We start from the raw sequence: 13,787 nt of genomic DNA, 5'->3' as shown, positions 1-13,787 counted from the left end.
AATGAAAGGCAAAGAAAAGGAAAAGAAATATTTTGCAGCCCCTTGGTATGATATTGAATTTTAAGTGCATATAGCCTTCAGGAATGTTGTAAGCATGTGATGAAATATGAACTTCCTAATATCATGTAATCCAGCTATTTTGGATTTGTAGCCAGAGTTAATTGAATACTTCTGACAAATGTCTGTATAATGGAAGTGCCCAGAGGCGGTGCTGGGCTGAACCTCATCATGGGAACATCTTCACGTTAATTCAGCTTGGGGTTTGACCTTGTGGGAGCCCTGTGCTGTACAATGATGTACAGTGGCAAACTCCTAAAAGCTGTTTCATAACCTTTAGGACAGAGGTACGAATTTGCAGTGGGCTTCTTGCTTCCATCGTAAGTATGCAGTGTGGAGATGGAATGATGTTCACCAGAGCCACGTGTTGCAAACAGGCTCAGAGTGTGGTCAGCACTGCTGGGCAGCCTGGGCCCAGTGTCTGAACTTTTGGGTGTCCAGGGCACCACGCTGTCCTGGCTTATATCTGACATACCCTGATTTATAATGAGATTTGGGTTTCCATTCCCAGATACAAGCTTACTGTCTTTCCTTGCTAGCAATAGATGTTTTCCTTCTGCCTCAAATCAGTTCTATGAAGGCAAAACTAATGCTCTGAAATCACAGAGTTTTGGCTAAATAAGTCAGGCTTTTATGGCTGTGATAAAACTTGGCTGCCCAGGCAGAAAATGAGTAGTATGTCGTAAGTTGGATCATTTGTGGAGTGTGACACTGAAGCCTGCCACACAGTGACATGGATAATTAATTTCTGCGGAGCTGAATTCCACCAGCCCCTGGACTTTGTGATCCTTGTGCCAAATCAAGGGAGATTTTTCTCCACATAGGCTGGAGAACACAGTCCTGTGTATATAGACAGGGCTCAGTCCCTCTCTTCAAGGTTTTAAAGACTCCAAGAGCTGCAGTGGGCCATGTTTATTTCTGCATTCAGCAGAATATTTCATAGAATGGCCTGGGTTGAAAAGGACCACAGTGATCATTGATTTTCAACCCCTTGCTATGTGCAGAGTCAACTAACCACCAGACCAGGCTGCCCGGAAGAGTACGTCTCTCCTATTTTAATCCATTGCTTGGTGCAGTTGCACGTAGCTTCCCATGGCCAAACCTGCATGGGATAACTGTCTCTGGGCACTGCTGTGCAGATCAGGCACCTTAAAAGTAGGGAAAAAGCCTTTGAGACTGAATTCACTGATCTACTGAGCATCGCTCACTGCAGCACAGGCGCTCAGCCTGCAATTAGATAAGCAGAAACACATCTGGCATCACGAAAGCTGGACCAGCCTTAAAGGCTCAGCTGATAAAAATGAGTGCACCACAAGAAAGTATTGAAGTTCTACTCTGACTTAAGTGGAACTGCTGTGTTCCAGGCATCCCTGCTGCCAGCTAGCTTACGTAGGTCGGGTCCAGCAGGGTGTGTGAGCAGCAGAGCAGTCCCAGAGGGCTGTTCCCTAAGCCAGACACCATGGAAGTGCCTTTTGGAACTCCTCTGCTGCTCCAGTGCTGGGGCTATGGATGTGAGCCCCCACCTGCAGCCCCTTTCTGGCCAAGCAAAGCGAGTGAGAAATGAAAGGTAATGGTAGGGTTGGAATTTTATTTGTTGATATTTGATTTTACTGGAAGGTTCACTTGGCAAAAAGAAGTGGCAAGGATTGAGGATTGGCCCTTTAGAGCATAGGCTGCAAACACAAGCAGAGGGTCCAGTGGGCAAAGCTGAAATCAGACCCTGTTCATTGGCTGTAAATTAGCGCAAAGCAAAACCCCACCTCGGGGCACAGCTGGGTATTTCAGATTCATTCCTCCAATAAGTGTGTGTTTGGAACCAACTGGAAACTGGAGCTCCTTCTGCCTCCCTGTCATCTCTTTGGTAGTCTCCCCAGCCCAGATTTCAGGTACAGCACAGTGCTTGGCCACACCTCACCAAATGGCTTGGATCCTCACCTCCCAGCAGACAGAGTGCCAGAAAACGTGAGAGATATCTGCAATATCTGCAAGACACACAAAATCAGAAAACACCCGCAGCTCCCAACAACGAGTTCTGTCCAAACGGGCTTTCTGCTTTTTTTTTTTTTTTTTTGCTTTTTTTTTTTTTTGCTTTTTTCTTTTCTTGGATAAAAAATTGTGACGGAGATAATAACGGCTTTCATGTCGAGCTGTTTTGCCATGACTCTGTTTTGTTTAACAGTTACACATGACATGGCTGGCGGGGTTTATTGTTCTTTCAGCTCGCTCCAGGCGAGCAGCAGCGTTGCAGCGGGCTGGAGGAGCTCCAGCTGGATCAAAGCGACACGGCAACGCTCAGAACTTCTCTTCCAGTTACGTCTGCTGCACAGTTTGTTTAGGAAACAGAAATGTGTTTTAAATGTTAATTGAGCCCGTGTTTATCTCTAGGAGGGAGGAATGTCTTCCAAATAAGTTAGGGAATATTTACCCAACAGCCAGCCTCCTTCGAGCCATTGAGAAAAAGGCTCCACTGCAGCTCCCAGCCCACCCCACAGTACCTGCACTGGTTCTGCATGGGGCTGAAGGGCTCTTCTGACTGCTGCACCGTTCCTCTGTGCCATGACATAGGGCAGCCATTTGCCTTTAGTTTGGAACAAGTTGACTTTTTTCACACAACACGTCTCTCGCAGCTCTCAGGTGATGTCCTGCCAAAGTCTCCCGTGTGCTTTTATGGGCCTGCTGCGCTTGGAAGCCAACCTTCAGTAGTGTTTTCTCTCCTGTTACATGGTTCTAGAGGAATTTGGAGTTTCTTCTGAAATCCAAGGCAATACTGCTCTTGCCCCGCAGCGTAGGGAGGTTGCATGTGATGCGCTGCTTCCCCTCCTTATCTGCTAATGCTTGGTAAGATGAGAAGCCTTTATTTTCTTAAAGTGCCTTTGCATGCATTTTGGCACAGGTTCTAATAGCAAAGTTTCTCCCAGTTTCTGTAAGGATCTGCTGGGCTGGAAGGTGTTTGCCCCGACCCAAGCCCTGCTGTCCCACTGGAGGATCCAATATGAGCTGCTGAGCTACTGGCTTCTCCTTCTGCTGCTTCTGCCACTCAGGTGTTTTCAGCACATTGGAACCCAAACTGCTTAGGACAATTATAATAAAACACAGAAACCCCCCCCATGCATTTCTTTATCTTCAGGGCTTGTGTTTTAGTATGAGAATTTGCACATGTGCACACAGAAATAGTTGGAATTGGATTTGTGTGCACTTGCCAAGCAGAGATAAGGTATCTTTGTTAGAAAATATCTGTGCTTCTTTAGATTAGGATCTGAAACAGCCCCTTTCATCCTAGTTGGCAGGGAATGTGGTCCTGTGGGTAAATTGCTCCATAGAGCTTTGCCTACAAAGGGCATATCAGACTGCATTGTGTGACATGACTGATAGGGCTGCCAGGCAGAAGCTCACCACCAGTGGTGAGACCTTATGATGAAATCTCATGTTAAACTCCTCTTTGCTGCAGTGTTGGTCTCATCTGAGTGTTGCACTGCAGTGCAAGGAGAGCTGCTGTGATACACATATGTGATATACAGGATGCTTGAACTCCTCACCATCAGCCCACATCTGGGGGGGCTGCAGTGGTACCCAGGACACTGCAGTGCTGAGCTTTGCTGGGAGTACTGCTAAAGGCTGGTTCTGGGGGCAATGCTACGTGCAGCAGTGGATCCAGAAGGGAAGTCGCAATCAAGAAACATATTTGTGCACTGGAAAAAGAGGTATTGGCTGCTGGCTGTGTGCTCATCACAGCTGGGGGCATGCATGGAGCTGGCTGTAACTGCCTGGTTGCTCTAGAGTGTCTGCAGCTGCAGAGGGCAACGTGGGCAAGGCAGTGACCTGGACACTTGCCCATTCATGCAGTGGAGCCACAACAAAGACTCCAAGATGGAACGAGCCATGAACTGTGCGGCACAGCCCTGAGCACAGGGTCTGCTCCCCGCTGAGCTGGGGGCACATGAGCACAGCATGTGCCTGTGTTTGGCCTCGAGGGGTACCACCCTTCCCCAATGACAGTGCTTTCATTAGCAGCATGCACACATGCCCATGTGTGCCCAACGTGCACACAACCCACCTTGCATGAGCAAACATTGCATTTGTTTGTTTAGAGTCGTTTCTTTTTATCTCCTTGTGTTGTCCAGGAGCAAGCCAGGAAGTGCCTGATGTATTTGGTGAACCAGCTGGCCAACATGGAGCACTCTTTTCACCACATCCTTTTGCTGGAAATTAAGAGTCTCACTGACACGTTCTCTGGCATCTTGGGCACCCAGAGCAGAGACATCTACCGCATGAGCAACAGCTTCACTGCCATAGCCAAGCTCCTGGTCAGGCAGCTGGAGAACAGCAGCTCAGCATCAGCCAGGTAGAGCCGGTGGGTGTGACAGGGCTGTGTGAGCCACTAGGAGCTCCTGGGAGCTGCCATGTTGCTATTTGCAAATTGATCTCGATTATCCCTTGTGTTTTGTTGTAGTTGATGCACATTCAGCTGTTGGATTGCATTGGTTATAGGTCTGTGTGCCAGCTCACCCTTACACCTAATGGACAGCACCTCTGTCTGTAGAAGCAACTTAAGGCTGTAGGGATGATCCCCAGGTGCCTGCAATGCCAGGTGCTTCTGCACATCACATGGCAGCAGCTGTGTCATTGGCACTGGAGAACAAAGAAGCTGTTCAAGTCTGAGCATTTCCAAAAGCACAGAAAGGAAGCCGTGTCCCACATTAGCAGACATGGGCAATCTGCAAGGCTTCCTTTCAAAATAAACCAGTGAAGTCAGGCTGCGCAACTATCATTGGGTTTACTCTAGAAGATAACCACTGAGGCTGAAAAGAACAATGGCTGGCACAGCTCTGTGACATGGGTTTACTTAAAGAGCTCTGAGTAAATATCCTGAACTTGTACCCAACTGCTGTAGCAATCAGCTTCTCCAAATCTCTGTGCTAAGATTAAAGCATGGGGAGCAATGCTGTGGTTGTCGCAATAAGGATGTAGGTGTCACTTAGATAGCTGGTAGCAGTCACTTTTAATTAGGGAGAGACTTATCATTGGCATTGTGTACACTGACGTGGGTCAGGAGGGCACAAAGGGGATACTAATGCTGTGATATAAAACATAACAGATGTCAGAAAACTCATAACCATGAAGGACAGCCTTGGAGACAGACGTAGGGCCGGAGCCAAAACATGGAGGTCATCTGAGAAACAACTAATTGGTATCCTGGAGGGTTAGAAATGAGAAGAGAGGAGCCCTGCTGGAGCCACTCGTTATGCAGGGCTGGGAGAAACATGCAAAGCACAAGGATTGTGCCTGCTGCCCAGGACTGGCCATTTGATTTGCAGTAGAAAAATGATGCTATTTGCTAATATGCTGTGGTTTTCCTATGCCTTGTTATGTTCTGCATCTATCATTTATCCAAAGCACAGGAAAAGGTTTTTGTTAAAGTGTTATTGTCCCATTTCTCTATAAAACACCCCTTAGTTAAGGACTTGCTTTGCTGAAAAGTAGAAGCTACTTGGTGTGTGTTTGTATGGATGCAGATGCAAAATACTGCATTGTGTGTGGAGCTGGGGGATGAGAGGGCAGGGCAGAGCTGTGTTTGCTGTGGAAGGAAATTAAAATACCATTTCAGGCCTATATCAAGCATAGCATCAGCTAACCCAGACAGGAGCAAGTACTGAGCAGCAAATTCAGGCTAAAATGAGGGACCTCCACTGATTTACAAAGAGCTGCTTCTGATTTGTGCTGATGTTCAGTGGGAACGACCCAGAGGCTGACATGGCAATGTGTGCTGGCTGCAGTGCTGCTGCCATTTCTGCTGCAGTGCTTCAAGGAGCAGCAATCCAAAGCAGTTGTGCTGTGGAAGGAATATAAAAGTTTTAAAATGTGTGGCTGGATTGCAACCATTCCTTCCAGAATGGTATGTTTACATAAGAAGAAACTTATTTCTTTGGAATGACGGCTCGCTTGGAGTTGTTTGACACTGGGAATTTTACATGCATTTAGCAGAGAGTGTAATTAAAACCATGTGATGCTCTACTGCAAGTTGTTCCATCTCAGAGGGGCTTTTGAAGAACACATACAGAGTCTTAACAGGCAGATCCAACCAACAAGTGTAGCACAGTCAATTAAGAGTAGGCAGGAAAAGGTAGGAAGAAAAATTAATGTTTCCAAGCCATCATTCTGGGTAAGGACTGGGGGGTAAGAGATGGCAGCAGTGCTGCTCAGATTAGCAGCACCTGGAGGTACCTTTCCTTCCTCGAGCACATGGTGTCGTTTTAGCATTCATTTACTTTTCAGTTGCCTTTCATTTTCTGCAAGGTAATTGGTTTCTGGCAATATTTGGAAGCTCCTGATAGCTTCCTCCCCATGAGCGGAGGCAGGTCCTGAGCTGCAGCCTCTCCCTGCCTGCCCCATGCCATCCCACCATGCCTTCAAAGCTGTCCATTAATGCACCACAAGGACCTGTGCTCCATCCATCCACGCTGCTTCCCAGCAGAGCTGCATCTGGAAGCCATCCCATCCCGCTGTGTTTTCAGTAATTTCTATTTGTGGGCACTCTTCTGCCCACTTGAATCACAAGATGGGTGATGCTGATATTGGTGATAGTCCAGACAAACGCTCTTTAAATTAATATATCACTCTTGATTGCTGAGTTAGATGGCTTTCTAAAGTTCTCTAAAGAGAGCCTGACAGCAATGGAACAATGAGGAGCACAACAGCATTGAGGGTTTTGCAAGCAAGGTTCCTTGTGACCCATGATAGGTCTGTGCATCCTTTCCTTCTTGAAACCAGTCCGAGCTTTGGTGTAAGCTGATCCCACTCCAGCAACCTCAGCAATGTACCGAATGCCTTTTGCCAAGATTTCAAACAATAGTTTATTTTACTGTTGCTGCAAGGGGAGGCCGGCAGGAAGGGCTGCCAGCATCCTGTTGGGCACAGGGCAGGGGCTTTGCTGCACTCTTCTGAGGCGCTTTTGTCTTCCTGGGTGCTGAGCTGGTATGTGTGAGAGAGCAAGTGGTTACTGGAGGTCCTGGTATCAGCCAGGTCAGTGCTAAGGTGGGGTGCAAGGTCTGGTGATGAGCTCTGTATTTATTAACATATTGCTTTGTTGATGTCTTTCTTTAGTGGATGCGTTCTCTTGTGTTTCCTTTGCAAAGCCATCAGGGCTCAACTGGAGAATGCTGGAAAAGAATCATAGAATCATTTGTGAATCATGGAATCACAGAATGGCCTGGGTTGAAAAAGACCACAGTGCTCATCCAGTTCCAACCCCCTGCTGTGTGCAGGTCACCAACCAGCAGCCCAGGCTGCCCAGAGCCACATCCAGCCTGGCCTTGAATGCCTGCAGGGATGGGGCATCCACAGCCTCCTTGGGCAACCTGTTCCAGTGCCTCGCCACCCTCTGGGTGAAAAAGTTCCTCCTAATATCCAACCTAAACCTCCCCTGTCTCAGTTGAAGACCATTCCCCCTTGTCCTGACACTAGAAGAAAGGTGCTGGTATGAAAGTCCACTCTTACTTCCAGCCACCATCAAGGTTTGCTGGCTTGGCTCCATCGTTCACAAAGCCATCAGCTCATCCATCCCCACTCGGGGCTTTATATACACACATGTATGTGCAAGAAGCTTGCCTTAGCACTCATCAGCAACAGTGAGAGCAATGTTGAGAGAGCTGCTGGGCTGGCATCTTTCAAATGAACGAAATCTTAGAGTCATAGAATTTGTTGAGTTGGAAGGGACCTTACAATGTCATCTAATCCAACTCCCAATCCTGTCCCACGTCTCCAGAAGGATTTCTTAGCAAAGGTCATACTACAGTTCCTTATTAGAATACTTCTTTCAGAAACACTCTGCAGTGTTAATGTGTTATTGCCTGAATCAAAAACCAAACAGGACAAAACTTGCTGAGTCCCCCGAGAGGAATCCTGAGCTGCCTTTATCGAGACAAACAGCGCGCTCTGTGATGCAGTGCTCGCAGTTGTTTTCTTCAAATTTGCTTTCTTTCCACAACTGCTGATTTGCAGTGTTTGAGACTTGTTAAGGGGCTTCCCAGCTGTGAGCACGACTTGCTGAGATGCAATTGCTTTGAGGATGGTGTGTTAAAATCCTTGTTTGTGGCTTTTCTATACCCGTGTTTCGCAGATTGCACCACTGTGATGTTTGCTCCTAAGGTGGAGAAGGAAGCCAAGGAGACCAGAAGCAACACCAGCTTGTTTCAGAACTCTGGGTGGAATTATTGAGAACTTCTCCTGATCCCATTTCTTTCCATGTGTTGAGTTCCAAAACATGTTTTTCTTACTCAGAGTACATTAAGTTAGTACCAACTGCATGTGCTTTTGTCAAATTGTTAAAACCACAGCCCTCTATAAACCCTGCAATTAGCTCTACTTTTGGTTTATGAAAATAATGTAAGAAGTCACTGTTTAGCAAGCTTGGAGGAATGGTTTAAGTTCAGCTGAAAAACTTTTCCCAGTGGGACTATCAGGAAAAGAGGTTTTCTGCTTGTGCAGATACAGCACACGCAGTTTCTAATCCAACGTTGTCAGAGATGTTCAGTATTTCTGATCCATCTGACAGAGATGTTGATCTGGAAGATGTTTCTGAGAATGATTAATCAGCCTCTAGGTAAATCTGTGCTGAAACAGAATTATTTCCCCCGGCGCGTGACGTGGGTCAGCGGTGGAAATGCAGAATCAGCATCATGAGGAGCAAAGTGTGCTGGAGCTAAATCTCTGCTTTCTGCTTCCCCAGGACAGAAAATGATACAGACATGGTATCCCCTGTGCCACTGGGCAATTTAAAATCTGTAGTGAATGGAAATGAAGAAGATGAAAAACTTCAAGAGAAAATACAGGCTTTTGAAGAAAAAATAAATATTGACACCAGTACCCCTGGCTCTGTGAGAAGATACAGCTTAGGCCAGGTTTCTAAAGAAGAAAGGAAGGATATGAGATTTAACAGGTATGGTTCTATTAAATGCACAAGTGGTTTTCAGGAATATCAGTTTCGTAATGAAACGTTATCCAAATATTGAGAAATGGTTCTGTGATACCTCTGGGCATTGTAAGGAGTTTGAACCAACTTCATATCCATGAATTTAAAGGTTGGCAAAAAAATTCCAAGTTATTTATTGAATCTGTTCTAAAACAGCAGGGAGGATGGAAAATGTTCGCAGATGACTGTGGAAAGGAAGATACGGACATGCATCAGCTCTGCGCCTGCTTCCAGGCACTTCCCTTCCAGCCTCCTGTTCTAATGGAGGCCTTTGTTCTGTGCTGAGTGTAGGTGTGGGTAACGCAGAGCTGCAGGCTGAGTCGTGGTGCAGTTGAATGGCTGTTGGATGGCATCTTTATGACGTGATCAATAAAGCGTACGCTGCAGGGCTGGGGCTATAAGTTTCTCACAGATAGGATGATTGGCTCCTTCTATGTCATGCAGATGTTGTGATATATGTTTAGGACTCAGTTTCATTTGCTTATTAAAACTGGCTTGCATTTGCTTTTGAAATGCGTATTTGTGGAAGGTATTTCCCTTGGCTAAGCTAGCCTTGTGCTCAACTCTCAGAGCTGGCTGCACAGTGCTAACTCTGAAGAGCAAATGTCCAAATGAGTCCTTTCTCACTGCTCACCACACTGTGCTCTGCCATACCTCCATTCCAAAGCACTTTTCCCTAATTGCATTCCAGGTCCAAGAGCCTGGCTTTGCATGCAGTCCGCATGAAGGGGGTGAACACAGACAGCGGGCGAGACGAGGAGAATGGGGATGTAACAGCTGGGATCTCCTTCACCGAGATCTACGACAGCCAAGAAAATGACAAGTTGCCTTTCAGTGTCGATGCTGAAGAAATGCAACTGGGAAATTCCTTGGTTTCACACCAGAGTATCGATTGCACAGAATCAGAAGGTTCTCCAGCACCTGCTGGAGGAGAGGCCCAGGAAGGAAGCGTGGTGCTGGGGAAGGGTCCTGTGGAGTGCCATGACAAGCTCTACCTGCACTTGAAGGAAAACCTGGGTAAAGTGAAAGCATACGTCATGGAGATGGGGAGGAGGATTCCCGTCCCTGACCATTGTGTTATTGAAGGTAAGAGGTCTGAGCCCTTCTGGTTACAGCAGCTTTAACACAAGTGTTATTGCAGGACCTGGGCAAATGGGCAGCAAATGCAACAGGAGCAGGGCTGCACTGGAACAGGTTGCCCAGAGAGGTTGTGGATGTTCCATCCCTGGAAGCACGCAAGGCCAGGCTGGATGGGGCTGGGAGCAACCTGGTCTACTGAGAGGCATCCCTATAGCGGGGGTCAGAAGTCGATGATCTAAAAGGTCCCTTCCAACCCAAACCATTCTATGATCCAGTGAGAAGCACACACCTGAACAAGCATATGGGCTGTGACAACACAAGCTGCGGAGCTGGGTCACCACGTTCCTCAAAAAATGCTGCTTGAAAGCGACTGCATAAGGTCCTGGTGCTCCAGTTTAGGCTGGATCCTACTTCACCACACCCCTTTAATGATTCCTGCTTTCATCAAGGGAGGATATTTGTCTTGAAGTGTGAGAGAGCTGCTTTTGTGAGGCCCATGGAGGTGGGGCTGGATTGCAGTGTGCTGCCAAACACATCCTTGATGCTCCTTGAAGGAAAATGATGGAGTTTGGGCTGTAAGCCTCCTGCTCGCACTGAGCAGCTGTTGGTTACTGGGACACAAGGAGATGTGTACATAAAACCACCTGCTGCTGCCTGTGAGTACTTTGCATTCCAGCCCTTCGTGGCTTGTGTTGATTATAGAGAGTAACTCAAATTAATTTCAAGTCTCTTACATCAAACCAGATTTTAATTTCCATCACATATCTCTCTGCCTGTTTGCTTACTTTTTTATGGTCAGTGAGTTAACGAGTCTCCACTCATAAAAGAGACGTAACTATTTATTATAAAAGCTCATATTTCTGCAGGAATTTCTAAAGAAGGACAAAAATGTCAGGTCTGCTATTTGAAATTGTTATTATTATTGATGGAACTTTTGTTTCATAGAGTCACAATGGAAACGTGTGAGGGAGCAATCTGGCTGGAAGTGCTGAAGGCTGCAATCTTGTGTTAATCAATATTTTTAAATACATTGCTCCATTTGCTTTCTGAAGTACCTATTACGATACGTTCTGAGCATGTGACTATTTCAAAATTCATTCCAACTATTGTAATTTCCTGGAAATCCACATCTAGCATTCTTGGGGAAATTCCTTGAGCAGGGGCACATGTGCAGAACAGGAGATTTATGTGACTCATTCCAAATATGCTCAAAGAAATGTCTGCTTCCTTACACGGGGGACAGCTTTGTTCATATTTCAGATATTACACAAACCACTCCATCAAAAACCTGGCAGCTGATGGGCTTATACGATCCCTGCACACTATAAGGGCTCATTCAAACTTACCTGCTTCACTTTCTAAGTAAAACATTTAGAAAATATTAACGTGTTTCTAAATGCGCACAGTCGGCCACGTGGGAACTTGTTGAATTGGAAATGTAGTATATCAAAGAGAGAGAATGCACACTATAGGCAGTTCAGAGCAGTCATAATTAACGACAGGCCAAGTGCTGTTCACTTCAGCAGGATTCAGAACCATGCTTGTGCTTCTAGTGCAGGAGGGGTCCAACCTGTCTGCTGAGTTCCTCAGCTCTCAGCCCGGATGCCATCCCCCAAAGCATTGCCTGGGCATGCTGCCCTGGGCAGGAGACACTTGTGTGCTTTTGGAAAGGCACAGAATTGGTGTTTGGAGCCCCTGCCAGGTATGGGACACCAGTACCAAGGGCATCGCTTCCAAGAGTTGGGAGATATTGAAGATTTTCCAGATGTGGTGCAACTGAACGTTCTCTGCGGGCTGGAAAGCAAATGGAGCAAAGAAGAATTATGAAGAAAAACAGATCTGTCATGATGACATCGTTAAGTGATTGTCTACATTGATTACAGTCTGAATCCTGAATGACAAAGCAGACCTGTGGGAGGAGTGCGAGGATCATCAGAGCCCCTAAATGCAGGAGACTGAACTGACCTGGGACTGCACAGTCCAGAAAGAGCCAGCTGGCAGGGCTCTGTAAATCAGAGATGACAGAAGATTCGCTGGGAGTGGTGGCTCACTCTCTGTCCTGTTATGCATATGGGAGAAGATGTAATGAAGTTGTCAGGAAGCAAACTCAACACATGCAAAATAGGAGCCTCTCACCACGTAATTAGCCGCATGTAATTTCATGGCAGAACTGATTGCTACAGTGCATTAATTATACTGAAAATTATACTGTACCTGCTTTCACAAATGATTAGGTAAATTCCAGGCTGAGAGCCTTTCAGCCAGGCAAGTATCTGCCTTAAAAGAGCAGAGACCAGGGAGACCCAATGCATCATCCAGTTCTTGGGCACTGAAGCTGAATTCAATGAACAGCATCTCAGCCCCTCAGTATCATGCTCTGCTCCTGGTCCCGTGGTGCTCTGCCATGGGCACACATGTTCTGTGGCTTAGAGACAAAGTGCTGATAAAGGAGGAGGTGGCAGAGAAGCAGGTTGCAGCTGTCCTGAATCTGGTTGTTGTTAAGCACTCCGTTGTGCCGAGGGGTAATTGGTACCATACAGTGGAGGTGATGGAAAAGCTCACAGCTCCCCTACAGCGCTCACCTCCGCCGCAGCCCGGTGCTTCTGCACTGATTGGAAGCAGCTGTGGCCCTGGTGGGGTCATGGAGCATTGGGTGCTGCCAGGGCTCTGCTCTGCTGTGCCAGGGATATACCAGTGGGGATTTTATCCCGCAGAGCTGCTATGAGTGCTTGGATTTGACCCAAAGACAAAGGATGGTCCTTGTGCTCACGGGATCTGCAGAGATGTCCCCAGGGCAGGGGGCAGTTCAGCAGGAAGGTGGATGTGCTCATGGCCACATGGACCTCTCCAGACACCATTTATCCCGAGGTAGCAGCCTCCCACTGCGGTTTGCTATTCCATACTGCAGAAGCCAGGGGCCACGGCCATAGGAGTGGCACCATCTTGGCCTCATGCAGCGGTGAGCAGCCCTCGGTGCTGGTGCTGAGCAGAGGGGACACCCTCCCAGGTGCATCATAACCCCGGCAGTGAAGGGCGAAGGAAGGCAGGCTAGGTTCGGTTAGGAAGGCAGAGAACAGTAATGAAGTTGAGCCAATCTGTGTGCTCCCAAATGTGGCCTTTGCCACTCAGATTTGAGCTCTGTTCTGATGGTGCTGCAGGGGCCGCCCAGTGCCTGTCAGCATTATGCCATCTGTGTGACAACATGCGTGCCCTGCACTGAGCCATGTGCATGCATGGCTGGTGGTGCTCCAAGAGGTGATCATTTCCTGAAGCTGACTGCTCCAATCGTTACCCTTTTCTCCTACAGTTATTCTTTGCATCCCTATCTATAACCCAAACTGAAGGGAAACTGAGGAAATGGTTGAAAACCGCCGTTATAAAAGTCATATTCATTTCCTCTTCTCCAGCTCCGTGTCTATGGGTGGGTTTGATTCCAGATGGGAAGCTGATAAGCATACCCCCTCTCCTATTAACAGGGTTCACTTAATAGTACAAGATTACCACTGTAACTCAAATAATGCATGGATTGTTCCCAGGCAGTGGGTTACCTACCTGTACCTAGAAAGCTGGAGCAGCTCTGCTGACACAAACTCATGCTCACATTCATTAACCTGGGCACTGTCTGCACCAGAGCCATCTCCAGGCATGGCAGTGCCCAGCTAGGGGCAGCTATACCTCTGGT

At 47.2% G+C, this 13,787-nt stretch overlaps 1 protein-coding gene across 9 annotated transcripts in view; it reads left to right on the top strand.

Moving 5' to 3' along the window:
- Positions 1-13,787, top strand: part of VEPH1 (ventricular zone expressed PH domain containing 1) — a 58,858-nt gene that overhangs the window by 28,740 nt on the left and 16,331 nt on the right. For 8 of the 9 annotated variants that reach the window (XM_048954740.1, XM_048954739.1, XM_048954738.1 and 5 more), the window contains 3 exons: positions 4,179-4,399; positions 8,783-8,992; positions 9,717-10,111. In XM_048954740.1, the coding sequence (XP_048810697.1) occupies positions 4,179-4,399; positions 8,783-8,992; positions 9,717-10,111 (826 nt within the window). Of the gene's footprint in view, positions 1-4,178; positions 4,409-8,782; positions 8,993-9,716; positions 10,112-13,787 lie in introns of those variants that run through there. The other variant, XM_048954747.1, reaches the window with a different exon arrangement.

Source organism: Lagopus muta, chromosome 9, assembly GCF_023343835.1.
Source record: "Lagopus muta isolate bLagMut1 chromosome 9, bLagMut1 primary, whole genome shotgun sequence".
In the NCBI taxonomy this organism is placed as follows: domain Eukaryota; kingdom Metazoa; phylum Chordata; class Aves; order Galliformes; family Phasianidae; genus Lagopus; species Lagopus muta.
This window is presented reverse-complemented; position numbering and strand designations above follow the sequence as displayed.